General features: G+C 35.2%; 1 protein-coding gene across 2 annotated transcripts in view; it reads left to right on the top strand.

Moving 5' to 3' along the window:
- Window positions 1–27,421, top strand: part of USH2A (usherin) — a 745,506-nt gene that overhangs the window by 270,164 nt on the left and 447,921 nt on the right. For both annotated transcript variants that reach the window (XM_058701414.1, XM_058701413.1), the window contains one exon: window positions 25,618–25,748. In XM_058701414.1, the coding sequence (XP_058557397.1) occupies window positions 25,618–25,748 (131 nt within the window). The remainder of the gene's footprint in view (window positions 1–25,617; window positions 25,749–27,421) is intronic.

Raw genomic sequence — 27,421 nt, 5'->3', positions numbered from 1 at the left:
TGAACTTACCTTTTTCCAAATTATGTTCAATAACGAACGACACTGTAACCAATATTCAGGGCAGTAGACAGGTAAAAGTTGTGGAGTTTTTATGAACTCTAAAGCAATGTCCACTGTTGTAATGAAGCACCCACATAAAATCATATAATATGTGAGTTTCTTATTCGCCAAATAGTCTAATTGATTGTTCATTGGGCTCACTCAGCCAAAAGTAGAGAGAAACTTTGTACAGACATCATTAGTTTTTCTCCATTTAGAGATTAATCATGAAGAGCTCTGGCTCTTTAATTCTGTAATTTGTATATTTAATGGGCTGCTGCAGAATCTATGACAGTAATTAGCATAGCCTGAAAACTCATTAATACGCAACAACATGATTAATGCAGCATTAATGCAAACATGACTGAAGTTATTTGGGTTATGTAGTAAGAAGATTAAAGCTAAAATGTCCTGTTTGTTTTACCAGTGGTGAGTATAATAGGATGGCAAAAAAATAAAATAAAAGCAGGTACTGAATTAGTTATTTTAAAATAGGGGGAAAAACAGCAAAATTTAAGTCAAAATGATTTCCATTTTCACCTACCTCTAGATTTAGAGCACAAAATATTACATTCTCTACTTTTCTATTTATTTGTTTTTTCATAAATTTATCATTAGTAAAGATTAGCTCATTCAACTTTTTGGTTTAACTTAGTTAATCTTTCAGCAGCTTTACCATAATATTATTAGTCTTGCAATGAAACATATTTAAGTAATACCAATCATTGACAAATACATTATACATTTATTTTGAAACTAATACATGTTATTGGTTTTGACAAATATTTAAAGGATCTATTCCAAATATGAAAGTTACATGCCAGGCTCTCTTCTCATTGCATTACTTACTGTTACTAAATATTTAATAGTTTATAAAATACCACCATTTTAACTCTATTTCAACAAAACTATCATTCATTACATGTTAAATAATGAAAGATTCAATAATGTTTTCAGGGGTAAAACTGTAAAAGTTTTACTTGTTGATCTTACTCTGTCATATAGCCATATTGAAGCCCATTTTCAAATTTAATCTAATATGCTTTATTAGCTGTCCTGAACTTTAAACTACTTATTTCTCAATCTAGTCGTCAAGTGTCATTTATAGTATCTGAAACAAAACTAGCATTTTCAGTTTCAACTATCTTGAAAGACTGCAAAATGTATCTATCTACCTTCTTATGCTTGCTTTACCTCAAATATATATTGGGGAAATGTTTATGATATTTTTTCCATATAAAATCAAGGGAATATGTAATAGATGCCTGGCTCTTGGCCATGTCTTGAGGCATTCTATCGTATCTCTACTTGGAAATGACCATTTTATAGGAGAGAAGCTCTTTTCAACCTATGAACAGAGCTGCACCATAGAATAAAAGCAAATGAGCATTACCTGCTCCCAACAGATGCACTATTATTAGTGGCTTGAATCATGACTGTTATTTGTGGAACCAATGGATCTGCTAACAGACTTTCAGAAGATAGTCTATTTGTAATGAGAAGAGCCTCTGTAAATGCAGTAAAGTGGTAAGCATGCTCAATTTTCTTTAACTAGGGGTCTTGTCAAAATTTCTGTAAAATTTCTTTAAAATCCTACGTATAGACTATTCCACTTAATTCAAATATATTTTCTTTCACATAATTCACATGTGTGAAATTAAGTTGTAGATATTTAAAGCAACATATTTAGAGGAAAACTGGTCTTTATAATCTCTATAACCTTATAGTAGACTAGCCAACCTATACTTACAAAACTAAGCAACTAAATTCTGAAAAAATTGACTTATTTTTCAAGGGGAGGACCTAGAAACAGAGAGAAAATGCACCATTGGGTAAAATCATTTGCCTCTAATGTCTTATTTCACCTCTATAGTTTTTAGTGTACTAGAGAACTGTTTAATCAGACCATTACCAAATTGAATAAATGGCTACTTAGTGATTACTGGACTATTTAGTGATGGAGTTTTGGAGAGCTTCTTCTTACAAATAGGCTTTTTTTTTTTTTAATATTTCATAGAAGACCATCCTAATAAATGAAATGGAACAGAATCTATTTGCCACACAATATCTCAGACTTTTCTTAATTCCTTAAAGTGAAGAAACGACCAGACTTTCTTAGGATGTAGCCAGTCCTTTTTTCTAAGAAGCTACACGACTTGTTCATCCTATCCTTATACTGCCATTAACAGTGTTTCTAATCACTGGTCTAGAAAACTGGAGAAATGAGACATTTTTGTTTGGTTCTGAATTGAACACAGCCCAGACTGCACACAGAGAAACTTGCCTTTTTTTTTTTTTTTTTTTCTTTTTCTGTAGGTATAATCCAGGGGAGCTGTTGTTGAGGTCCTTATGGGTGGCTGAAAGGATGCATTGGTTCATTAATTGTTATGGAGATCAGGAATTGTTTTTGGTCTGGATTGGGGGAAAGCAAGGAAGAAACATGTTAACTAAAGATGAAAACAAAAACAGGCGCCTGGGTGACTTAGTTGAGTGTCCAACTCTTGATTTTGGCTCAAATCATGATCCCAGGGTCGTGGGATTGAGTCCTGCATTGGGCTCTGTGCTGAGCTTGGAGTCTGTTTAAGATTCTCTCTTTCTCTCTCTGCCCTTTTACCTCTCTCATGCTCTCTCTCTCTCTCTCTCTCTCTCTTTCTCTCAAATAAAAATTAAGGAGACACAAAACCAAATAGCATCTTCAAAATCTAGGTTCTTGGGGGTCATTGTCACATCTTTTCCATGTTAGTATTCCCAATGATGTACATCGTCTTCAGGAACACTCAATATACATTTCTGAGGTGAAGTAAGAATCTGCTGTAATTTTACACAGAACTATGTTTCTGTATAGGAAAGACCCGTGTGCCTGTGAGAAGTTGGACTGTGAGAAGGTAGACTGTGTAGGTGAGGATACAGAAGCTTTTGTTCTTGCAGAGAAGCCCTGAGATTGTTCCAGGGGTAGATTCCCCTCCCTTCTTGGAGTTGTGCAGGTATTCAAAGTGTTTCTAGTTACAGGCTTTATGTTTTATAGTGGGCAAAAGAAAGGTACAATATACCCCTATGTTGTTGCTAACTGACACCAAATCAAGGGCCTCTGAAAGCGAGCAAATTAAAGGGTCTTTAATAATTATAGCTGGGGGCACCTTATTGGCTCACTTGGTAGAGTGTGTGACTCTTGATCTCAGGGTCATGAGTTTGAACCCCATGTTGGGCATGGAGCCTACTTAAAAAATAGATAAATTTAAAAAATGTAAAAAAATAATAGCTATTACTTATATAAGGCCAAATAACTCAAAGTTCTTTATACATATTAACTCATCTTCCCAGGAACCTTGTGAAAGAAGGAACTACCATTATTCCCACTGATACATGAAGAAATTAAGTACAGAAAGGTGAAATAATTTGTCCAAGGTCACAAGTGAATAAATTCTAGAGTTGGTATTTGAACCCAAGTGGTCTGCCTCTAATATCTATTTTTAACCAGTGAGCCAAACATCAAATTCCCTTGTCTTTGGAGTTACACCAAAGAACTGTCTTAACAAAACAGCATAGGCCCTGTGGAAGAAAAAAAATGTCTTAACTCCATCAGGGATGTAAGTTGGAGACCAGGTGGGGGCCAGGCAGCTACCTCCTGGTTAGCCAGCTAGAGGGGTGGGTGGGTCCTATTCTGTGTTCTTTTAAGTGCATGGTTGATGTTGTCAATCCCTTTTTATACATTCTTCTTTCCTCTTCTCATTTCTTTCTCCAAAAGTAGTTATTATATCTTAAGTGGTTTGGGAGGAGATGAAATTATATTAACTGATTAAGACATAAAAATTCATTCATAAATAGGTTTGCACACAAGAAAACATTTCTGATTGACTTTTTAAAACAAGTTTGACTTACTTTTACTGAATTAAATTTACTTAGTATTTTAATGCCACTATTAGGAATGAATTAATAACCAAATTCAAATATATACATTGTTACCATGCTGATCTATTTTCCTCACATCCAGAATAGTGTGAATTACTGAAAATGAAATTAAGTTGCAGCTTGAATGTACTCAATTACATTTAAAGAACTGTTTTGTAGCAATAAGAACGATGATACAATGACACAGGCTACTACAAGGATTATGGGATTTTATCCATTCATTCATTTAACATGCATTCATTAGCATTCTAGTATTTTTAAAACACATCTTTGGAAATAATAAATCTTGTAGTGTGACCACATTTATAGATTAGATATTCCTTGTCCTGGAAAGAGAAGGCTGGTCCCTTTTAGTAAAATATCCTTTCTGGAAGGTCCCCTAAAATGCTATTGTAGTAAAGCATTCGATCCTTAACAAACTGTGGTTGCTGGATCTGTAGAAGACTACGAGAGACAATGTGATTCTAGGCATAGACTTTCCCATGCCTTACTTCTGATGAGCAAGTCAAGTGGAGTAGGGTAGGGATAGACTGGCCACAGGTTTGTGGTTGTGCTAAATTAGTGTCCATAGACCTTTAGGAGTATCCCCGTTCTCTATGTATATAAGAGATGATATGGTGTGATTATATCAGCACACTTCACATTCGATGTGGATTAAGTGTCGATCTACCAGAAGCCCCTGAGTCCTTGGGATGCTTTTGTTTACCTGATTTTGTTTTCATTTGTCATGATGTTGAAATATAGCCAGCTCCTTTATTGTGGATTCTTTTACTCTTACATATAGAATTCTATCCTGAAAGAGCCATGAAGTAATTATAACATCATCTTCAAAAGGTACTACCATTATCTTGGCTTCATTTTGAACTAACATTATATTATTTGAAAGTGAAACAAGAAAATTGGTTTATATTTTATTCCATTTCTGGGATCCTACTTTGCTTCAAAGGAATATGAAACATATGCTCATATTGGTCCCATTGCTTGGGATCCACTGAAGTTGTTTCTAGAGAGGCTTTAGTGTAGAAACCCCAAAACAAATTTCTTTAATGGTGCCTGGCGGGGGGCACCTTTGTGGCTCAGTCGGTTGCCGTCCGACTTCAACTCAGGTCGTGATCTCATGGTCCGTGGGTTCGAGCCCCATGTTGGGCTCTGTGCTGACAGCTCAGAGCCTGGAGCCTGCTTCAGATTCTGTGTCTCCCTCTCTCTCTGTCCCTCCCCCATTCATGCTTTGTGTTTTTCTGTCTCAAAAATAAATAAGCATTAAAAAAATGGTGCTTGGGGTCACTGAAAACTTCCAACCATTAGACTTGACATGAAAGACACTGAAATCATTGCAAGGTGAAGGTCATTCAGCAATTGTAGTAATGTTGCAAGTGAGTAGAATTTGATGGTTTGTCCACAATGCTCGTTTTACAAAATAAAACGGAATATTTAAAATTTAATAGGCTTAGTATATTTTAAATAAAGTTTTAAAATCCCTTTTATTCCGTGTGAATCAATATAAATTTAGTTCCATGGAATATGTATATATATGTGTATATATGTAAATGTGTAGCTGTATATATGAATTATACATGTTTATATATATACCTATTCATTTACCTAGATCTTTGAGGTATAAAACACGAAAGGAGACCTAATGTGTATTATAGATATAGGTCCAAAAGTTTCTTTCAGTTTTATAGAAACAAAAAATAGTGATACAAATACATTTTATTAAAAGATATTTTTATAGCTAACATTTTTTTAACCTAAGCTTCAACACTTTATTTGCTAGTCATTTGTTAAAACAGAAACATTTTACAGGATATCAAGGTAAAGCATATTATTTATTTTATGAAACCAAAATACATGTTGAGTTTTCTGTCTTTTGCTCTATAAAATCATTATTATGTATAGATTATAATTCACAATTCAATTGTCATTTAATAGCATTCAATTTCTATTTTATACTATTGTGACTTCAACACACAGCAGTTTTCTAAAATGCGCTCAAAGTGGAGTGTATTTGTATAATAGATGAAATATTATAGCTGTTATAGTGATTGGAATTGAGTATGTATAGCATATGTAAAAAGGAGGGATGACAATTTACAGTTATTTGATGTTGGTAGAAGCATTTTGATTAATATTAGTACTTTTCTTATGATGTATTTGTCCTTGTGATATTCCGATTTTGTGTTAATGATCATATAAACATTTTGGTATGCAAGAGCAACTTGGGGGTGTAATCTGGAAATGGGTGGAGTGATAGACATAGATATAGCAGATGTATATAAATATATAAAAACCATATCAAATTTTACCTAAAACTTCATGCAATATAGGACTATACTTCTATATTTGTAATTAAGATTAAAGCTACTCAGGAGCAGAACCTATCTGAGCTGTTCTTTGGTGACATTTGTTGCCCTTTACAACCTTTGACTTGTTGATTGCTTTTGCTAATAAGAACATTTTCATTGGTGTTTCTCTCCAAGGGAATTCCATTTCTCCATGGTTTACTAGTTGCCCAAAGCGCTTCTTCAGGAAAACGTTATTTGACTATTCTTTCTCCATTTTGGAGATGCATCATAGTCATGTTTAGCTCTGCCTGCCTTCCACAGAATCACTATTCAAGAAATATATGTGAAAAGAAAGCATACAAGCATGTGAAAAATCTAATAGAACTAGAGTTACCTGAAACAATAGATAATGATTGGACAGACATACAGTCACTGTTCTACTTAGTGGGTAAAAAATGATATCAGTTCTTATTAAGTCAGGAACAATAAATAATGCTTATCATCTGCACTGCTATTTAATATTATTTTGGAAAATATATCCCATGTGTTGAGACAGAAATAAGTGGTATGATTATTGCAAAGGAATAGACAGTTATTTTTTCAGAAAATATGTGTATATTTTAAAAAAGGAGAGAACGCTGAAACCTATTATAATGAATAATATTACCATAAAGTGATTAATTAAAAATAAATGCAGAAAATTTTTCCATGACTCAGAAATTACAAATCTAAAGGCGATCTTATAATGACAATAAGGTATACAAAACTTCATATAAACTTAAAAAGACATGCTCAGGATCAATTTAAAGAAGGGAGAAAACGAACTTATAATAATTACTTCAGTGTTAATTTAAAAAGTGAATGAATGGTTAAACAGAAAAATGGATAGGAGCACCTGGGTGGCTCAGTTGGTTAAGCTTCCGACCCGACTTCGGCTCAGGTCATGGTGTCAAGGTTCATGAGTTGGAGCCCCACATCGGGTTGTGCTAACAGCTCAGAGCTGGGAGCCTGCTTTGGATTCTGTCTCCCTCTCTCTCCTCTCTCTCTGCCCCTCCACCACTAGTTCTCTCTCTCTCTCTCTCTCTCTCTCTCAAAAATAAAACATTAAAAAAATAGGAGGATAGTTAACAATAGAAAATATTGCTGAGAGGAAGAATAAATGGTCAGATATTAGAAATATTATGAAATACTAAAATGGTATTCTATTACTACAAATATATACCAGTGGAACAAAATAAGAAGTATGGAGACCAACTCAAGAGAGTAGACTTTAATATGGATTTCAATCCATACAGATGGATTTCAATCATTAAACATTTATTCAGCAAACATTTTTGAGCATCTATTATGTGCCAGCTATTGTTTAAAATGTTGAAAATGCAGAGGTAAATAACACAAAGTTCCTGCTAAAGGAATGCATTATTTAGTAAGTTCTTAAATGTCTATGGAAAAAAATAGGATATATCCCTATCTCACACTATATACCAGAATAGATTATTAATAGAATATAATGTTAAAAATAAAAATATGGGAGATGAAAAGAAAAAATATAAGTAAGTAACAATTTTTTTTTTTTTTTTTTTTTTTTAAATTTTTGGGACAGAGAGAGACAGAGCATGAACGGGGGAGGGGCAGAGAGAGAGGGAGACACAGAATCGGAAACAGGCCCCAGGCTCCGAGACATCAGCCCAGAGCCCGACGCGGGGCTCGAACTCACGGATCGCGAGATCGTGACCTGGCTGAAGTCGGACGCTTAACCGACTGCGCCACCCAGGCGCCCCAATAAGTAACAATTTTTGAGTTCAGAGACCTAGTTATAAAAGCAAAGAGAGGGAGATACAATTATTGAAAAAATTGACTTTATTTATTTTTTTTTTTTTTAATTTTTTTTTCAACGTATTTTATTTATTTTTGGGACAGAGAGAGACAGAGCATGAACGGGGGAGGGGCAGAGAGAGAGGGAGACACAGAATCGGAAACAGGCTCCAGTCTCCGAGCCATCAGCCCAGAGCCTGACGCGGGGCTTGAACTCACGGACCGCGAGATCGTGACCTGGCTGAAGTCGGACGCTTAACCGACTGCGCCACCCAGGCGCCCCTGAAAAAATTGACTTTAAAACATAAATAATGGTAGTGTTTTTGTACTAAAAGTAACATTTAAAAGATAACCTGGAAAAACAAAGAAAGTAGATGGCTATAATATATGTGACAGTGAAATGATGCCTTTAATAAGAAAAGAGCACTTACAAAGTAGTTATGAAGACAACCCAACTTCCAAAGAAAAGCTGGCAGAGAATTTTGGAAATACCCGAATGAAGAACTATGATGAAAAATATTCAACTTCAGTATTCATCCTAAAAATACAAATTAAAATTAGAATAAGATCCCAATTTTAATCTAATGCCAGATGGTGTCTCCCAGATATGCCTGGCCAAATCTCCTCATTATACTGGAAATATTTTGCCTGACAATGGTTGCAAGACTTTAGATAAGATATGGAAAGGAAATTAAGCAACTTGAGAAGTCTCTTGCAGTAAAGTCAGAAATGAAAAGGCATTAGATGAAAATCCAGTTAATTTATAAATTCACACATTACTGCAAGATTTTAGAAATCATCAAATCCAATACCTCCATGTAAGATGAAGGATGCAAGGCCTATTCTGGGCAGGAAATAAAGGCCCTGATGTATGTATGTTTCAAAAAGTACCTGGTAATACTGCTTCCTTGTCTCTTTATTATTTGGAGACTGTAATGTGCCATTAGCCCTTATAACAGTGACAGTCAGTGTTTCACTGTTCCTAGGAGGAAATGGAGAATTACTTTAAAAGATGAAAGACAGCATTCTTTGTTTTATGAAGATTAGAATTAGCTACCGTTTCCACCACCCTCCTACACAGTAGAACTCTTCCTTCTTGTTTTTTCTTTAGCATTCCCCTACTTGTTATCCTGACCTGTACTTCCAGTGTAATTTTTAGAATGCTGATCTAATGTCTCCTAAGTTCTTTAGTGGCAATAGCTGACGAATAATTTAATTTAAAAAATTAAGAAATAATATGTTTAAATAAATAAGATAAAATTTTGGCATTCTAATAAAGTGTTAGCTATTTGGGGATTAAATCTAGACCATTTATAGTATTTTCGAATTAGTTTTCCATTGTTATTGTGTCAAGTATAGTCAGTAAAGGTTTTGTTATTCATGTATTTGTAGGGCTGGTGACCATAAATATTTTATTAATGGAGACATTTTTAGCACCACCTAATGGCAGCCAAGAAAAAAGAAAAACCTTTTCCAATTTAGAACTTATTTGCATAATTCAAATTAAGCTATATAGCAAGAGTTCCTTATATATGAAACTGAAATTTTACATTCCCTGATGTACCAAACAGGCTGCTAGAAATCCATCTCCAAGCAATTGGTTTGAGTAGGAATGAAGCATAAGGGATATTTGATAATGAAACCAAGAGATTCCTGCTTTCTTTTTGAGAACAAGGATGAGAAAATACAGAATACACTAATTTCTGAAGAGTTTTAATTTATGAATTTATGCTTCGAGACGTCTTTCTCCATACCCCAGTTAGTTTCCTGACAAAATATACCTTGACTATTGCATTAATATCTTGACTATTGCATATTTAATTTGTGTAGGTTTTCAGCAGTTGTTTGTAAAACTTTGACCAATTTAATACACTAGTCTAACAAAGCATCTTTTATCTTTGATAGATTTTTTAAACTTAAGAGTCATATCTTGGCTTATTGCAATTTTTTATTGAATGTGAGTCAGATAATGTGGTTTGTATCAGAGATAAGTCACTCTAGCTTAAGCTGCACCTATTCATCTCCTGTTGTTCCCAGTAAGATTTGCAAAACATGTTGACTGTCACACCCTTAGCTTTAATATCAATGGATCTGGAATGTTATGCATCTGAGGAGAGCTCAGTGACATCTTCAGATTTGAATGTCCTCATCTTCATCTTAACACCTGCCTTCTTCTTTCAGCTTGAATTGATCAAATAATCATTATTTTTTAATAATATTGTCTCCTATAAAATCCAAGATACTCTGTTTAAAATATATAATGAATAGAATTGTCTACAAGTTGACAGGATTCAAGAGAAACTATCTATCTATCTATCTATCTATCTATCTATCTATCTATCTATCTAGTTGTTGCTTTCTTACTCCCACCAAATCACTTGTGCCATTAATAGGAACTTGTGCTTCTAATTTAGATATAGAAGAGAGAAAAAGACTTTCGCTCCCATGGTAACAAGAAAAGCCTAAGCTAAATAAATCAATCATTTTCTGTGGGGCTATCAAACAGCAGGTAATACAGAAAACCCTGGATGAACTGAATTTTGGAGGAAATGAATGCTTCACAGTTGATCAGAGAACTGTGGAAGCTTCTACATCTGAGGGTGGGCACTTGGCCCCAGAAAAGTAAGCCTGAGTTATATGGGGAGAATTTTCAGGATCAAGGAGAAATCAGCTGTGCCTTGGCCAACAGTGTGTCCTGGCAAGATGAAAGGAGATCAAGAACAGGTCCAAATGCCAAAACAAAGAACCCAGCCCCCAATTCCCACTATTGTCTAACTCATATTTTGCCCAGAAAGTCCCTGTTGAAGAGGGCCTAGAAATGGACTCATGAATTCTTGCAGTGATTGGATGCTGGAATTATGAAGGAATGTAATCTAAAAATGAGCCCAAAATATCTATAATTTCAACCCAATCTTTTGCCAGCTTAAATACAGGTAAGATCAAAACAGTGATGGGGCGCCTGGGTGGCTTAGTCGGTTAAGTGGCCGACTTCAGCTCGGGTCGTGATCTCGCGGTCCATGAGTTCGAGCCCCGCACCGGGCTCTGTGCTGATAGCTCGGAGCCTGGAGCCTGCTTCTGTTTCTGTGTCTCCCTCTCTGCCCCTCCCCCATGCGCGCTCCGTCTCTCTCTGCCTTTCAGGGATGAATAAATGTTAAAAAAAAAAAAAATGGCATCACCAGTCATTGCTAGAGAGGCTAATCTCAGGCGAATTCAGTCTAATTAAAGCCCAATTTCAGTTCAACACAGTCAGCAGAGGTGTATCCTCAGGTGACCAAATTATTGAAATTGGAATGCAAAAAAATTATAGCTAATATTATAAATATTTAAAAGAATTTAAAGTAAAGCTGCATATAATAGATGAAGAATATTTTCGAAGAGAAATGTTAGTTCTAAAAAGGAACAAAATAAAAGCTACATTTAAGAAGTAAAATTATACAACAATCGTTATTGGATGAGCTTCACAGCAGATAGCGTAGAACAGAATATTAGTAAATTGAAACACAGATAATTATGAAATAAAAAATATGAAAAAAAGATTGAAAAAATAAACAGAGGATCAGTAACCTGTGGGACAATATCAAGAGTTCTAACATACATAGAGGGGAGGGTTTTAGGAAGAAAAGAAAGAAAAATGAGCAGAAAAAATGTTGGTGGAAATAATTATTGGTAAATCTTCAAATTTTATAAAACAGCAACCTACAGAGCAGAGAAGCTTAGGGAGTTCCAAGCAGGATAAATACAATGAGAGCCACATCTTAGGTATATTACAGTTAAATTACTGAAAACAAAAGATTTTTTAAAAAAGTAAACAAAGGAAACAAGACGACACATAGATATAATGAAAAGAATAATCATGGCTAACACATTTCAGAGGTAATAGAATATCTTTGAAAACAACAACAAAAAAAGCCAACTTGAATTCTTTATTCAGTGAAAATATTATTGAAATATGAAGTTGGGAGACATTTTAAGATAAACAGTAACTGAGTTAATACTTCATGAATAGTTCTGAACTGCAGCAAATGCTAAAATATCAGATACAAACTCAAATATGATGAAAGAATAAAGGGTGAGTAAAACTAAAATAAGTGAGTAAGTAGAAAATTTTTTCTTAATTTTTTAAATGATATTTGAGTGGCAAAAGCAAAAACATAAATATATGCTGCATTTCACACATACGTAAAAGTAAATTCATGACAAAAGTAGCAGCAAAGATTGGAAGATGGTATATAGAAGTACAGAGATCTTGTATATGAGGTGATATAATATTAATTTGTGGTAGAATATTCTAAGTCAAGAGTGCATGTGGTGGTCCCTTAGAGTAACTATTTAAAAAAGTTTAGCTAAAGAAATGAGGAAAGAAATAAAATGGCATGTTAAAATAACTCCACTAATCCAAAACAAGGTAGAGGAGTCACAATAAAAGAATAAAGAAGAAATGCAAAAAAATAAAAATAAATAAAATAATAAGAAGAAAGACAAATAGTAAGATGGTAAACTTAAATTTAAGCTTATTGATAACTACATTGAATATAAATGTTCCAAACACACCAATTATAAGGCAAAGGTTATCAGAGTGACTAAAAGGCCAAGATTCAAATACATAGTGTTTAAAAGACGTGCAGTTTAAGTATAAAATAACAAATGGGTTCAAAGTAAAAGGATGGAAAAATGAACCTAAAAGACTTTTTATAAGAAAATGGTAGTGGCAATATTTATATCAAACAAAGTATCTTCAAGACTAGTAGTTTTACCAGAAATAAAAATATTTCACAATAATAGTCAATCCTTCAAGAAGAAAATATCTTAAGTGTATTTGTATGTAATAACAGAGTTTCAGAATATATGAAGCAAAATATATGAAACAAAACAGAGGAAAAAATAGACAAATTCAGCACCCCCATTTGAAGATTTGTAAATGATTTCTTAATCAGTGGAAGAAGAGTTTTTAAATTTGTAACAATATAGAAAAAATAATGTTACCAACAAACTTAAATGGCATTTATTGAACACTAGGTCCAAAACTGCAAAATACTCATCCTTTTCAAATAAACATGGAAAGTATAAACTGGGCCATAAAGAAGTTTCAATAAATTTCAAAGGATTGAACTCATAGAGTATATTCTCTGACCACATGGAATTAGATTAGAAATCAATTTGAATGATATCTAGGACATTTCTAAATATTTAAAATTAACTCATTTCTAAATAACCCATGAGTCAAAAAAAAATCACAAGGGAAATTTTAAAAATTGAAAATTTTAAAGTTAACAAAAGTACAGCGTATCAGCTTTTGGAATGCAGCTAAGATAGTGTTCAGAGGGAAATGTATAGGTTAAGTGATTATCTCACAAGAAAAAGATTTAAGCGTTCCCGAGTTTCTTTGTAACACTAACAAGAGAATAAATTAAACCTAAATAATAAGAAATATGAAGATAGTTAAGAGAATAGCAGATATCAGTGAAGTAGAAACAGATAACAAAGCCCAAAGTTGGCTTGTAACATTATTGGGAGGTGAAGGCCAGAATGGTAAGGGATTCTGGATTATTTTTAAAATTCAATCAATATGGTTCACCACATTAATAGAGGAATTAGAACAAATAGCAAATCATCTCAACAGATGTAAAAAGCATCTGACAAAATTTAACACCTACTTGTAATGAAAACTTTTAGCAAACTTAGGAATTTTTCTCAATTAGATAAATGACTGCTATAAAGACCCTACAGCTAATATGTATAATAGTGAAATTTTACATGCTTTGCTTTTAAGATAGGAATCAAGTCAGCATTCAAATTTTACTGGTGGTCTCAGCCACTGCAATGAAGCAATAAAATATAATAAAAGGCATAAATATTGGAAAGGAAAAGAAAAATCTCTTTATTTATAGTTGCCATGATTATATATGTATGTTTAATCTCTAAACAAGAACTAGAATAAGACAAATCCAGAAAGGTTGCAGTATAGAAATTCAATATAAATAAAATGAATCAAATATACTAGTAATAAACTATTAAAACTGTGAAATGGCATTTAAAGGAAAATTCAAAACAATATACTTAAAAAATTAAACTAAATGGAAAATTCTACACTCAAAACTATAAAACATAACTTAGGAAAATTAAAGGAAACCTAAGTGAGTAAATATTTGCCATAATTGTGATTGAAAAATAAAATATTGTTATAAAAACAAAATTTTGTTATAAAAGCCATTCCCTTTCAAGTCAATCTGTAGATTTAATTTAATTCCATTCAAAATTACAGTAAACTTTTTTGAAGAAATTCTCAAGTTCATTCTACAAGTTAACAAGGAAACCCAAATGTCTAAAATATTCCAAAACAATATTGAATAAAGCATAATAAATGTGGTAGAGTTAATGCTATCTGATTCCAAGATTTACAATAAAACCACAATGATCAAGACTTGGTAGTATTTGTTTAAGTACTCGCAAATAGATTAGAAGTAAACTCAAACTTTCAGTGTCCATGAAATTTGATGGAGTTAAGGCAATTCGATGGGGAAAGTACAGTCTTTTCAACAAATGGTATTGTATAGTATAGAGTGGTGTGGAAACAAATGAAGCTTGACTCCTACCTTACATCATACGTGCAGATTAAATTAGATGGAATCACAGAGCTAAAAGTAAAAACTAAAATTACAAAAACTTACAGATGAAAAATGAGAAAATATCTTGATGATGGATACAAATAGCATTATCAATTTAAAAAGGGCAAATTCAACTTTTTCAGAAGATTCTAAGAAAATAAAAAGGCAAGCCATAGAATAGGTCATAGTCTAAGTACATGCTTAACTTAGTAAGAAAATGCTACACTGGTTTTCAAAACGCTGTTTTCATCCTAAACTTACAACAGCAATACAAGAGAGTTCCAATTGCATCGTGCTTACTGGAATTTTGATTTTTTTTTAATTTTAAAATTTAATTTTAGCCATTCTCTAGTGAGTGCAGAATTTAGTATTTTTAATTTTAGCCATTCATTCTGGTGAGAGTTGATGTTGCATTTCCCTAGTGATTGATGAATTGAGCATCTTTCTTGTAATCCTTTGTTGTTTGCATATCAGGGTTTTGTTTTTTGTTTTTTGTTTTGTGGGTTTTTTTTGTCAAGTGTCTGTATAAGTGTTTGTCCATGTTTCAAGGGATTGTTTGACTTTTTATTAATGAGTTGTAGATTTTTCTTTGCATATTCTACATATCCATGTGGGTTCTGAGATGCTGAAATTCTGATAGAATGGTTTTTTTTTCCATACCTACAAATGTTTTCTGGAAGCTCTGTCATTCATGCTGGGAAGTAGTATTACAGTTTCCTTATCTCCTTCTGCTTGGATTTTGGAGAGAAGAATTTTCATTGGGTTAAAATGTTTTCGTTGTCACTCTTACAGTAGCTTTATATGGATATTACTTGATAATTTCCAATCATCTTTAAGTGTCTTGCAATATCCTTATTCTGCAATAACAAGGGTATGCCAGTGGGATGGAGGTTTGGGGTCATTTGGTAGGTTTCTTGCTTCAGGAGAGACATACCCTGTTGTTTCAGTGAAAGATGGTTTCTTTGATTGTTGGTGCTTTCTGTGGGTGGTTTGTGTATTTTCTGATTTTATGAAACCTCTTTTGTGTCTGTTGAATTCTTAATTTCCTTTTGGTTCCTTCTTTGATTTTAAGAAATATGGCCCCTTCAGGTGACCCTGCTCTTCCCCAGAAACAGTACATTTGACAAACTGCCCTTTCTTTTCCTGGGCCCTATCTTGTGCCTCATTCTTTGGATTTCCTGGTAGCCAGTGTTGATCCAACAGGCTCAGATCCTAGTCTCTTTTTTTTTTTTTTTCACTCAGGGAGGGACTGACTTTCAGGGGATGATTTTCTATGTTTCTGTTCATTGTCTATCTTACTATTGATTCCAGTGTGAACTCTGGTGCTGGCTCCACCAGTTTAAAATGTTCGTTTCCCCAACTCACATGTTCATGTTTTTAGTATTCTCCATTTTCTAGTGACTCTGTAGGTTGGGGTATGGGTGGCTTTATATTTGATCCCTTTCTTGATTAGAATTGTTTTTCGAGGAACTATGGAAAGGTTTTTATTAGGCTGTCAGCATTGTCCAATGGGAAGTGAAATCATCAAGACTAAAATTTTATATGTCAAAAAAAATATCATGAATATGCGGGAAGAAAATATTGAAGACTACTTTTTGTTATTTTGTGGGTAGTGAAATATTTTCTAATTAAAGAATGAATTCCAGAAGAAATGAATACTTTAAAATTTTTAATCTTTTCATTTTAGCCCACGGGATTGTTAAAAAAAAAAAAGACAACCTAGAGGTAAAAGGTATAGAACAAACTGGGAGGAAATATTTGAAATATTTATATAAAGTATCAACATCAAATATTCCACAAAATTTATTGAGGTCTTAGAAAAAAAGCAGGTACTCTTCTGGGCTTCCATTTTAGGGGATGAAAATATGAAGTAAATAAATGATAAAAGTGGAGGGAAGGCTGGCGTTGATGAGTGGCATTATGGCAACAGGTAAAGCGGAGGAGGGTTAGAATTGTTAGTAGACCAGTCATGATGACTTCTTAGTGAAGTTAGACTGGAAAAAAAAGACCCATAGAAGATGAGATGGAAAACCATGCAGAGATGCCTGGGAAAGATATTCCCAGGCAGAGAGGAAGAACAATTATTGAGGTAGCAAGAGTGGAAAAAGGGAGAGGAAGCATAATAGGAAATGAAAGATGTAGTGGAAACTGGATTATTCAGGATGTTATAGACTACTGTGATGACTTTGGCTTTTACTTAGTGTAAGACAGGAAGCCTTTGGCGAGTACCAAAAGGAGGAGGGACATGACCAGCATTGCCTTTTGATGGTATCACTCCAGCTATTATTTTGGAATAGACCATAGTGTGTGTGTGTGTGTGTGTGTGTGTGTGTGTGTGTGTGTGTGTGTGTTGGTTGGTTGGAAGAGGTAGTCATGGAGCAAGGATGGAAAAAGGAAGATCATTTAGGGGAAACAACCACAATAATCCAGGAGACAGAGAATGATGATTCATAACACAGAATGATTCAAAATGTGTACAGAACTCAAGTAAATTAAGTAGAAACAAATAAAATGAAGTCTTTGAAGTTGGGCAAAGGATATTGGTGTGTATAGCTCCTAAAAAAATGTATGGCTATTTTTTTATGGCTGACATATATATATTTATGAAAATATATATGAAAATCTGAAAAATCTCATTATCACTAATAACATAAAAAATGAAATTTAGCATATATACAGTAAAGTGCAAAAAACAACACTGAGTTCCCATTCTTTGCATCTCAGATTTTGAACTGTTTATTGTCGGCCAGAGTCTGGGGAAATGGTCATTCACACTATGGAAAAGTATCTGAGTTAATTATTAGTTGTGAGAGGTGATAGATGGAGCAATATTTATACAATTTTTAATTTTTAAATATTTACTCTTATCAACTGGACATTATCTTAGAGTTTAAAAATGCAAGAAAAAAAGGGGCACCTGGGTGGCTCAGGCAGTTAAGAGTTCAGCTCTTGGTTTTGGCTCAGGTCATGATCTCACAGCTTCATGGGTTCAATCGCTTTGTGGGTTCATCGGGCTCTGCACTGGAAGGCTTCACACTGCTTGGGATTCTCTCTCTCCCTCTCTCTCTGTTCTTCTTCCCCTTGCACTGTCTCTGTCTCTCTCAAAATAAATTTAAAAAAAAAATGCAAAAAAAAAAATGTTTGTCACAGTAATACCTTTGCTATAAAAAATGAGAAACTAACTAAATGATATGATTGTCACAGTAATACCTTTGCTATAAAAAATGAGAAACTAACTATGATAAAATTATAAAATAAACCATGGTAAATGTATTTAGTCATTGGAGAAATGACTATATATTGTTGTCAGCTGATGTGGAAAGATATCTGCTATATGTTAATAAGTGAAAAAAACTTACCAGAAGCATTGCTCACAATAGCTAAGATATGGAAACAACCCAAGCGTCCATCAATGGATGAATGGATAAAGAAAATGCTATACACACACATACACACACATACATACATGTATATATGTAATGGAATATTATTCAGCCACGTAAAAAGAAATCCTACTATTTGTGACAACATGGATGAAGCTGAAGGATATTATGCTGAGTGAAATAAGCCACACAGAGAAAGACACATACTATAAGGTCTCACTTGTATGTGAATAAAAAGCAAAACAACAAACAAACAAAGAAATCCCTCAAACGCATAAAAACAGAGTAGGATGGGGCGCCTGGGTGGCGCGGTCGGTTAAGCGTCCGACTTCAGCCAGGTCACGATCTCGCGGTCCGTGAGTTCAAGCCCCGCGTCAGGCTCTGGGCTGATGGCTCGGAGCCTGGAGCCTGTTTCCGATTCTGTGTCTCCCTCTCTCTCTGCCCCTCCCCCGTTCATGCTCTGTCTCTCTCTGTCCCAAAAATTAAAAAAAAAAAAAAAAAAAAAAAAAACGTTGAAAAAAGAAAAAACAGAGTAGGATGGTGGTTACCAGAAGCTAGGGAAATATCGGTCAAAGGGTGCAAAGTTGGGTTTATTTAGGATGAATAAGAGATCTAACATGTAGGTATGATGACTCTACTTAATAATACTGTATTGAACACTGGGAAGGCGCTATGAGAGTAATTTGAAATGTACTCATCACGCACACAAAAATGATAACTATGTGAACGTATGATATGTTAATTAGCTTGACTATAGTAATCATTTTACTATGTATATGTATATCATATTATGTACACCTCCAATATATACAATATATATTAAAAAGTATTTTTGAAACATGTAGAATAGAATGTGTGATATACTCCAATTTCAGTAAAGAGAAGACAAATAAACAATGACATTTGTGTGTGTGCTAAACACAAGAGTTTGTGTGTAAAAAATTCTGAGAAAAAATTTGCCAAATTGTTGGCAGTGGTTTCTCTGATGATGGCAGGTAGGACTACAGAGAACTTTCACTTTTAGCTTCTATAATTCTATAGTGTTTGAATTTTATGTAACTATTATTTATTAATTTTTGGCAAACTTCTGTATTGAAGTTTAACATATATAAAGTGCAAAAATCATAAGTGTACAAGTTGATGGATTTCAAAAACTGACTAGCCCTGCATATCCAGCACCCAGGTTATTAAATAAACCATCTTCAGGGCCCCCAGAAGCTCTGCATTATGCAGAGCTGTTCTACGTCACAACCAGGACTACCGTTATCCTGATGTCTGACACCACTGATTTAATTTGCTTGGTTTTAAACTTGATATAGTTGAGATTACGCAGTGTGCATTCTACCCTACCTAGTATTTTTTCCAGAATGTCGTGTTTGTGAGATTTATGCATGCAGTTGAATGTAGCTTGGTTTGTTCACTTTCAGTGCTGTACTGCATCCCATCTCTTTATCCTTTCTGTAGTTGATGGGCATTTGTACACATTCCAGTTTGATGGTATAATGAAAAGTAATTCATTATACCACCACTATACAAGTATAAATGTACTTGTATATCTTCCTGAACCTATGAATTTTGGGGGATATATACCTTGGAGTGGAATGGCTAGATCACGTGGTGTGCATATATTTAGAAGACATACGGATAATGTATAAATAGTAGTTTGTGAGCGTTCCAGTTACTCTACCTTTTGGCTACACTTTGTATTTTGTTTTTTTAATTTAATTTTTTAATGTTTATTTTTGTGTGTGTGAGAGAGAGAGAGAGAGAGAGAGAGAGAGAGAGAGAGAGAGAGAGAGAGAAAGCAAGGGCTAGCAGGGGAGGGGCAGAGAGAGATGAAGACAGAGAATCCAAAGCAGGCTCTGTGTTATCAGTGCAAAGCCTGATGTGGGGCTCAAACTCATGAACTGTGAGATCATGACCTGAATCAAAGTCAAGCTTAACCGACTGAGCCACCAAGGTGCCCCTGTATTTTCTATTTCATTTCAGCCATATTGGTGGATGTTTAGCGGTACTGCATTTTGTTTTGCATTTCTCTGATGACTAGTGATCCTGAGCATCTTTTCTTTGTTGATTGGTCCCTTGGCTATAATCTTTCTTGAAAATCTATTTGCCCCCAATTTTCTAATGGGTTGGTTGCCTTTTTCTTGTGCATTTGTAGGATGTATTCTAGATATGTATCTGTTATCACAAGTATGTAGTGCAAATATCTTCTCCTACTACGTTAGTTGCCTTTTCACTTTCCCATTCATGCCTTTTGTTAGACAAGAGTTTTTATTCATAACATAGGATAATTTATCACCTTTCCCTTTCTATTATAGTTTTGCCTTATTATTTAAGAACTCTTTGCCTATTCCATGGCCCTGTAACTGTATTGCTTTTATGATTAAATATTTAAAGTTATAAAACATATTTGCATAAAAGTTAAGTATTTCTATCTAGATCTTGGATTTTTAGATTTTTTAAAATGTTACACCATTTTATTTTATAAAACGTGTATTTTATACATCTGTGTATCCAAAGAGCTGCACAAAGTATGCCTTCCTTAAATGTTTCTGGAGTGAACGAATAAATATTGAGATAGAAGAATGCTGTATTATTTATCCAGATACTTGAAACAGAAAATATTGAACTTTAGAATATGTCCTCTCTTTTTTTAAAATGAAAATCTAAATTTTAGGCAAGGGTGAAATGTATGTTTCTTACCCTTCTATTCATTTGAGTCAGCATTGCTCCTTAACACAAAGCTTTAAAGTAAAAATTCCTTTGGTACCACTTGGCTCTGGCCCAATGTCTTCATATTCTTGGGACAGGATGAAAGCCCATGCATGAGGCATAGGGGAAGAAGGGTCAAGTTCAATCACATATCTATATTTAAAGCTTCTGCTCTTGGGGCACCTGGGTCGCTTAGTTGGTTAAGCATCCGACTTCGGTTCAGGTCATGATCTCACTGCTCATGAGTTCGAGCCCCGTGTTGAGCTCTTTCTGACAGCTCAGAGCTTGGAGGCTGCTTTGAATTCTGTGTCTCCCTCTCTATCTCCCTCTTCTGCTCTTGCTCTGTCTCTCTCTCTTGAGAATGAATAAACATTTAAAAAATTACAACAAAACAAAACAAAAAACTTCTGCTCTCTCAGGGTGCCACATGTCTGCTTCCATTCCTTTGCCCAACAAAAGGCACATGGCTGAGCCTAAAATCAATGGATGGGGTCATACAAATATATAATCTTCTTACAGGAAAAGGAAGGGTGATGGTTTTGAACAATTAGGCATTTTACTATTCTGTCTCATGGCAAACTCAATAACATTTTCTTTGAAATATTTTATAAATTATTGTTATATTTACATGCAAATACATTTATATGTGAATTTAGTTTATTTAAAATTGATTACAGGATTTCAGACTTTGGGCTCAGAGAATAGGATTTATCTATGTCTATGGCAATATTATCAAGAACATGAAGTTTCAGTGGATGAGTGCATTGATCATTTCTTCCTAGAATACATGCAAAAAATTCATTATCTTTCTAACGTAAGGGAAAAAATGACAACACTGAATTATTTGAAAACCTAGGGGAAAGTTGATCATACAACCTCAAATCAAATTACCCTTTATTACACTAAATCCTCTCTTCTCATAGGAAATTTTCTTTCATTGGTGTAAAGTATTATATTTTAGTTGGGCTAAAAGTGCATTTCTTTGTTACACAAGTGTCAAATCTATAAATCACATGCTGTATCTGAAAAACATATGCACTTTTATATCCCATGAACAGCGTGTAATATTAGTTGACTTATTCCCAGGTATAACTTGGCTAAATATTCCTGTAATTCTTACCCTGATTCCATTCCGTTCAATACATTTCCTATCAGTTAGGAACAAGTAATTGTATTTCCAGATCAATTAATTTCTTCCCTCATTCAAATCCTTACTGTTGCTCTCCTGTCTATTGCCACATAGATGCCACCAGTACAGTAATAGAGAATTTTGTCATCTTCATGTCCTGAATTGTAGCTATTTGTATGAAATCACCTTCATCTGTTTAATTTTTTACTTATTTTTTAAGTTCATCTATTTATTTTGAGAGAAAGAGACAGAGAGAGAAGGGCAGAGAGAGAGAGAGAAGGGCAGAGAGAGAGAGAGAGAGAGAGGGAGAGAGAGAGAGATAGGCAAACAGAGAGGGAGAGAGGGAGAGAGGGAGAGAGAGAATCCCAAGCAGGCTCCGTGATGTCAGTGCAGAGCCCCACACAGGTCTCAATCTCATGAACCATAAGGTCATGACCTGACCAGAGATCGAGTCTGACGCTTAACCTACCGAGCCACCCAAATGCTGCCAGGTGTTTAATTTTAAAGTAATAGTTTTAATTATAGTATTTGATATCACATATAAAATTTGAAAGACAATAACAAGAAAGGTAAGATGTCTGTTGGAGAGAACTACTCTAGACCCGAAGGAGAGAAGCTTAAGAGGAGAAGATTTGGTAGAGATAGAACTGTTCGCTAGTCACACTGTCGACCACACTTTGACCAAGTCTGTGCTTTTGCTGGCAGGTGTCTCCTCCTTTAACTTGATTGGTGTACCCAAGTAATTTATTTCTTTGCCTCCCATTTCCTTCTTTATCAGATTTTTGTGATGAGTGTTGTATATACATTACTTATTCATCCATTCTCTCAATTCTTATCACCCAGTAGTTTGGGCTCTGGACCATTGCGTTCTTCTGAAAATGATTATGTCTAATGATTAGTAAGTATCAGCTTTGTAATCTTTTCTTGAGGTGTAATTATTCTGGGCTTACAGAAGTGTCACATGGTTAACGAACTTTGCCTTCTTAACGTTCTCTTATCTAGGCTTCTGTTTTACAGTATTATCATCATTGTTCTGACTTTGTTATTGTTTCTTTTCTTTTTGTTTCATTTCTTTTGTTTTTTTTTCTTTTCTAAATGTGGGGCATTTCCCCTAAAGGTGGTTCTTCTTTCTCTATATTCTGCCTCCAGGAGACATGGATTCTTGACAGGTGTTTGCCAATTTATTTTTCTAGACTCATCTTCTTTTCTAAGATTTAGTTTCTTGTTTCTAAATGATGGATAGGTTTTAACATAACTAATATAAATGCATTGTACCCCAAACTGAACTTATGTCCTCAACCCCATATTTTCTTCTTTACCTGACCTATTTCTGTTAATAATGATGCTTTTTCCCTCCAGTGATTGATGAAAAGGATTCACCATGTAGTCCCACATCATCACCTCATATCAACATGTCTTAATGAGTTTCTTCTAAAATATACAGAGTTTTCCTTTCAACCCATTTGGTTACTTGTCAGTTCTTAATTAAAAATTTTATCATCTTATTCCCCCAAAGCATAGTGATATCCTAACTGGTTCCTCTGTGGCTAAATTATCTGTATCTTTCATATATCCCCCCATTAGTTTGGTTGCCTTAATCCTGACTTTGAGCACCCTATTCCCTTTCTGCACCCAAGGTTTAATACCTTCCTTTAGTCTATAGGGTAAATTCCAATCTGGAATTCAGCTAAGTAAATTTAGTACGAGAGATGAACTAGTAGCAAGGATTCAAATGAATTTGAACACCGAAGAGTGATTTGTTGGGACCAAGAATCTTATTTTGTGGAGTCAGAGAGACACTGGGAGAGACCAGGTATAAGTCTAACAAGGACATAATAATGTCCTAGAAGCTAGGAGGAAGAGAATCGGAATATGAGGCAATGTAATATCAAAATGTGTAGGACAAATATGTTTCAAAGGGCCAAAGCACAAAAAAAACCTGGAAGCTGAAGGTGCAGAAGCTAAGAAGGCTGGGAAAAATTTGAGTTGCCTCTTGGGAAAGTCTGAAGCCCATATTCCAGGATTGCCTTTGCTGTTAAAGTGTTTAAAAAAACTTCACTCTAAAGATACTTATCACACAACCTGCCTTTTCATCTTTGTCTTCTACCCAAGCTTCTCAAGCTAGATAGTCTATGGCAGATAGGCTAAGATGTGGTCTTGCCCGTCTTTCCAGATTCATCTGAACTCCCTCACATCCAACATTCTTTAATACTTTCCACACCTCTAGCCCTTTGAGGTTTCCCCTAAAGTCCTTTCTACTTTCTGAAAACAATTTCAAGCATCATATTTTCTGTAAAACCTGCCTCAATCCTTTTGAATCAAATTATGTCTTATAAATATGTCTATATCACTTATCACACCTCATTACTGGATTTTGTTTTGTCTGTTTTCTTAGCTAGAAGTTAAGTTAATGTCAGGCATTGGCTTGTTAGTTTTTCTTCTTTTTTTACTGTGTAGCAGAGTACTCAGTTAATGTGAATGTTCCATTGATGCATAGTTAAAAAATGATAATACAATACTCACGAAATGACTTCTGCTTCCCTGTCTCCACAATTATGCTAAAACTTCCCCCTTACCTCTGATGCACCCCCTCTCATTTCTCCTCCTCCAGACTTTCAAAATATTTAATAAGTGCACCTAGCCATCATGGGATGAGTGGGGTGGAAAGATGAGCCCGACAGGGCTCCTGCAGCAGGTGCAGTCTGTTGATCCCCAGTTAAAACCTCATCTGTGTAAGAAACTTGGTTACCAGCCCAGCCTGAAGGGGGCTTTCTCTCCTTCAAACTTCCATAGTTAAGGTTGACTGTATTACTACTCAAATCAGTTTCACTAATTATTTAATATTGTGATCTCAAGCTGGTATTTGATTCTTACATAAGTTCTTGACCTCTTATTTTATTCTCCTTGTACGATTTGCCTGTTAAGACACATACATTTTTTGTTTTAATTTCCAACTAAACTGGAAGCTCTTTGAGAACAAAGACTGCACCTCTTAAACTTCTTTGCCACTTTCAAAGCATGAAGTGTGTGATACACAGGAAGAGTGCTGTAAGTGAGTGGGATTCCAGATTGAATGGAGTTGGGACCATGTAGGGTAGTGGGAAGACAGTTTATGAGACCATCACAAGCTTCCCCTGCTTCCAGAGATGGGGAAATTCCTGCGAGACAAGAGCACTCTGTGTCAAGGGCAGTGCTCGTAGGTTATCTGAAGGGTGAAGGAGACCCTGAACTTTTAAAGGCTGTAGACCATTTGGTTACAGGATCCTGTTTCAGAAAATTAGCTCTCTGGGCTGCTTCATAGCAGGTCTTTCCCGTTCTTAGCTTCTATTACTAGGTTGATTCTTTAAACATCACAAGCATTTTAAATGAGGTGCCCTGTGGTCCTTTCATTCATGTCAAAAACCCATTTATTTTTATGGCTCTGATAATATTTTCACATTGATACTCTGAATATCCAGTTTTGGGTTGACAACATGTCTTTATATGTTGATGAGTTTTGCATAAATTTAAAGTACATTATATATTGATTAGTGGGAGTGCAGGCTTGAGTCTCCAAGAACAGGTTGGCATTCATAATAGGTTGTATTTAAAACCAAATGGCTAGGACCAGTCCATTGCTGTGTATAATTCCCTGACTGTACTCACTGCATCATAAATAATAATGAAAGTAAATGTACGTTTATCAGAAAGAATCAACAAAACCCCAGCACTGATTTGCTGATTGCACTTGTCTCCAGGCATTAAGGCCAGTTTTCGAACAAGGGTGCCTGAAGGTTTGATTGTCTTTGCTGCATCACCTGGCAATCAGGAAGAGTATTTTGCACTTCAGTTGAAGAATGGACGTCCTTATTTTCTTTTCGATCCTCAGGTAAATGAGTAATCATAAGACTTGATATTTCTGAGAGCGTCCTAGGTGCCAGGTACTGAGGTAAGCGCTTATATTTTCACACTGAATCCTCACCAAAAGCTTGGAGGTAAGTACTATTATTAGCCCCACTTTACCAATGGAGAAAATGAAACCTACCATGGTGGTGATGACTTTCCCGCAGCTGAAATAGCAGAGCTGACTTTCAAACCACATAGTCTGACTGAGAGTCTACATGCTTAACAACCATATGCTGTCTTATCATGAAGGGAAAAGTTTTATGTAAATTTGAAAAGGCTGGTTATTTTCCTTGTAAGCAAAATTATATCACCCTTTATTCTTCCACTTTCTCTCTTCCTCCTCTCTCCCTCTTTCTCTCTGTCTCCCCCGACTCTTTCTTCCTTCCTTCTTTCCTTCCTTCCTCTCTCCATGCCTCCTTTGTTTGCCAACAACTATTTAAGGGCCTATCAGGTAGTATAATGCTGGGTGTTGCAGACTGCAATAGTTTTAAAGTTAAATGTGACCATGCCCTTATGAAACAGTCTGAGGAGGATACACTGAAAAAACTAATTTAAAGTATTCATGTATATTAAGAAAGAGAAGTAAAAAATGCTAAGCATTATGGGAGCATAAAATAAAAGGGCTTTCTTTGCTGAGTTGTCAATCTTCTCTGAAAATGTGGTATTTAACTGAGATGCAAAACAATGAGGAAAAGTCGGTCAGAACAAGAGCATATGTCTGTTCAGGAAGATGTGTGTTTGAGGTGGGACAGGACATAGGAGATACTAATGAAAGATCGAGGAAGGCACTGGGAATATAATTTCCAGGCAGAGCAAATAGCAAATCTTAAGTGCCCGAGGTACATAAGAACATGACATTGTATACATTGAGATGAATCCAAGATGGCTGAGGGATGAAACAAAGAGAAAAGTGTGAGGTTGAAAAGCTGGGTGGAAACCAAGTCATGTAGGGCCTTGTAAGCAAATGTGAAGATATAAACTTTTCCTAAGGGCAATGGGAAAGCATTGAATAGTTGTCTTCCCTTTAGTTAAACAAATATTGGTAGGAATTTGACATTAGGCCCTGTATTGGGCCTGTGAGTAATTGAGAAATGAACAAAACTTTGTAAAAGATGTTTTACTTTCTGTTTCCTCAGGTTTTCAACTTAAAACTGCTGATCTAAGTCATAAATTACGCTTGCCAAATAAATGTTTTACATTACACTGTAAAGCTGGCATGACTTTTCCTCCCTGATCTAAGGCATGGGCCAAGAGCTCCGGGGAAGGATCACCTCTTAATACACCCCGAACACCCACACACCTTGGAGAGGAAAGGCAGGGCCTGCTGGACTAGATGTATTTGAGCATCATGCCAGGCTCCTTGCAGGGGCCTCAAGAGGCAGGGTGGGCCCTTGGTGTTTCAGGATGTTGGAAGAGCCATGAGTTGGCAGCTGGAAAAACCAAGGAAGAAAGTTTTCTGCCTGGTGTTTCAATGGGGATCTGATACCTACAGGGCCAGTACTTGATAGGTCCTCAGGTGCAAGGACTTCTATGTGTCCTGTAGAATTGCAGTTTCCTAAGGGGTGTCCATAGGTGGGCAGTGAGTGAGCAAAGAAGAAATAGCATCACACATAAGCAGATCCAGCAGCCAGAGAGAACGGGAGAAGAAGCAGCTGT

The sequence above is a fragment of the Neofelis nebulosa genome, chromosome 15, assembly GCF_028018385.1.
Source record: "Neofelis nebulosa isolate mNeoNeb1 chromosome 15, mNeoNeb1.pri, whole genome shotgun sequence".
NCBI lineage: Eukaryota > Metazoa > Chordata > Mammalia > Carnivora > Felidae > Neofelis > Neofelis nebulosa.
The sequence above is the reverse complement of the archived record's forward strand: the minus strand, read 5'-3'. Positions and strand labels throughout refer to the sequence as shown.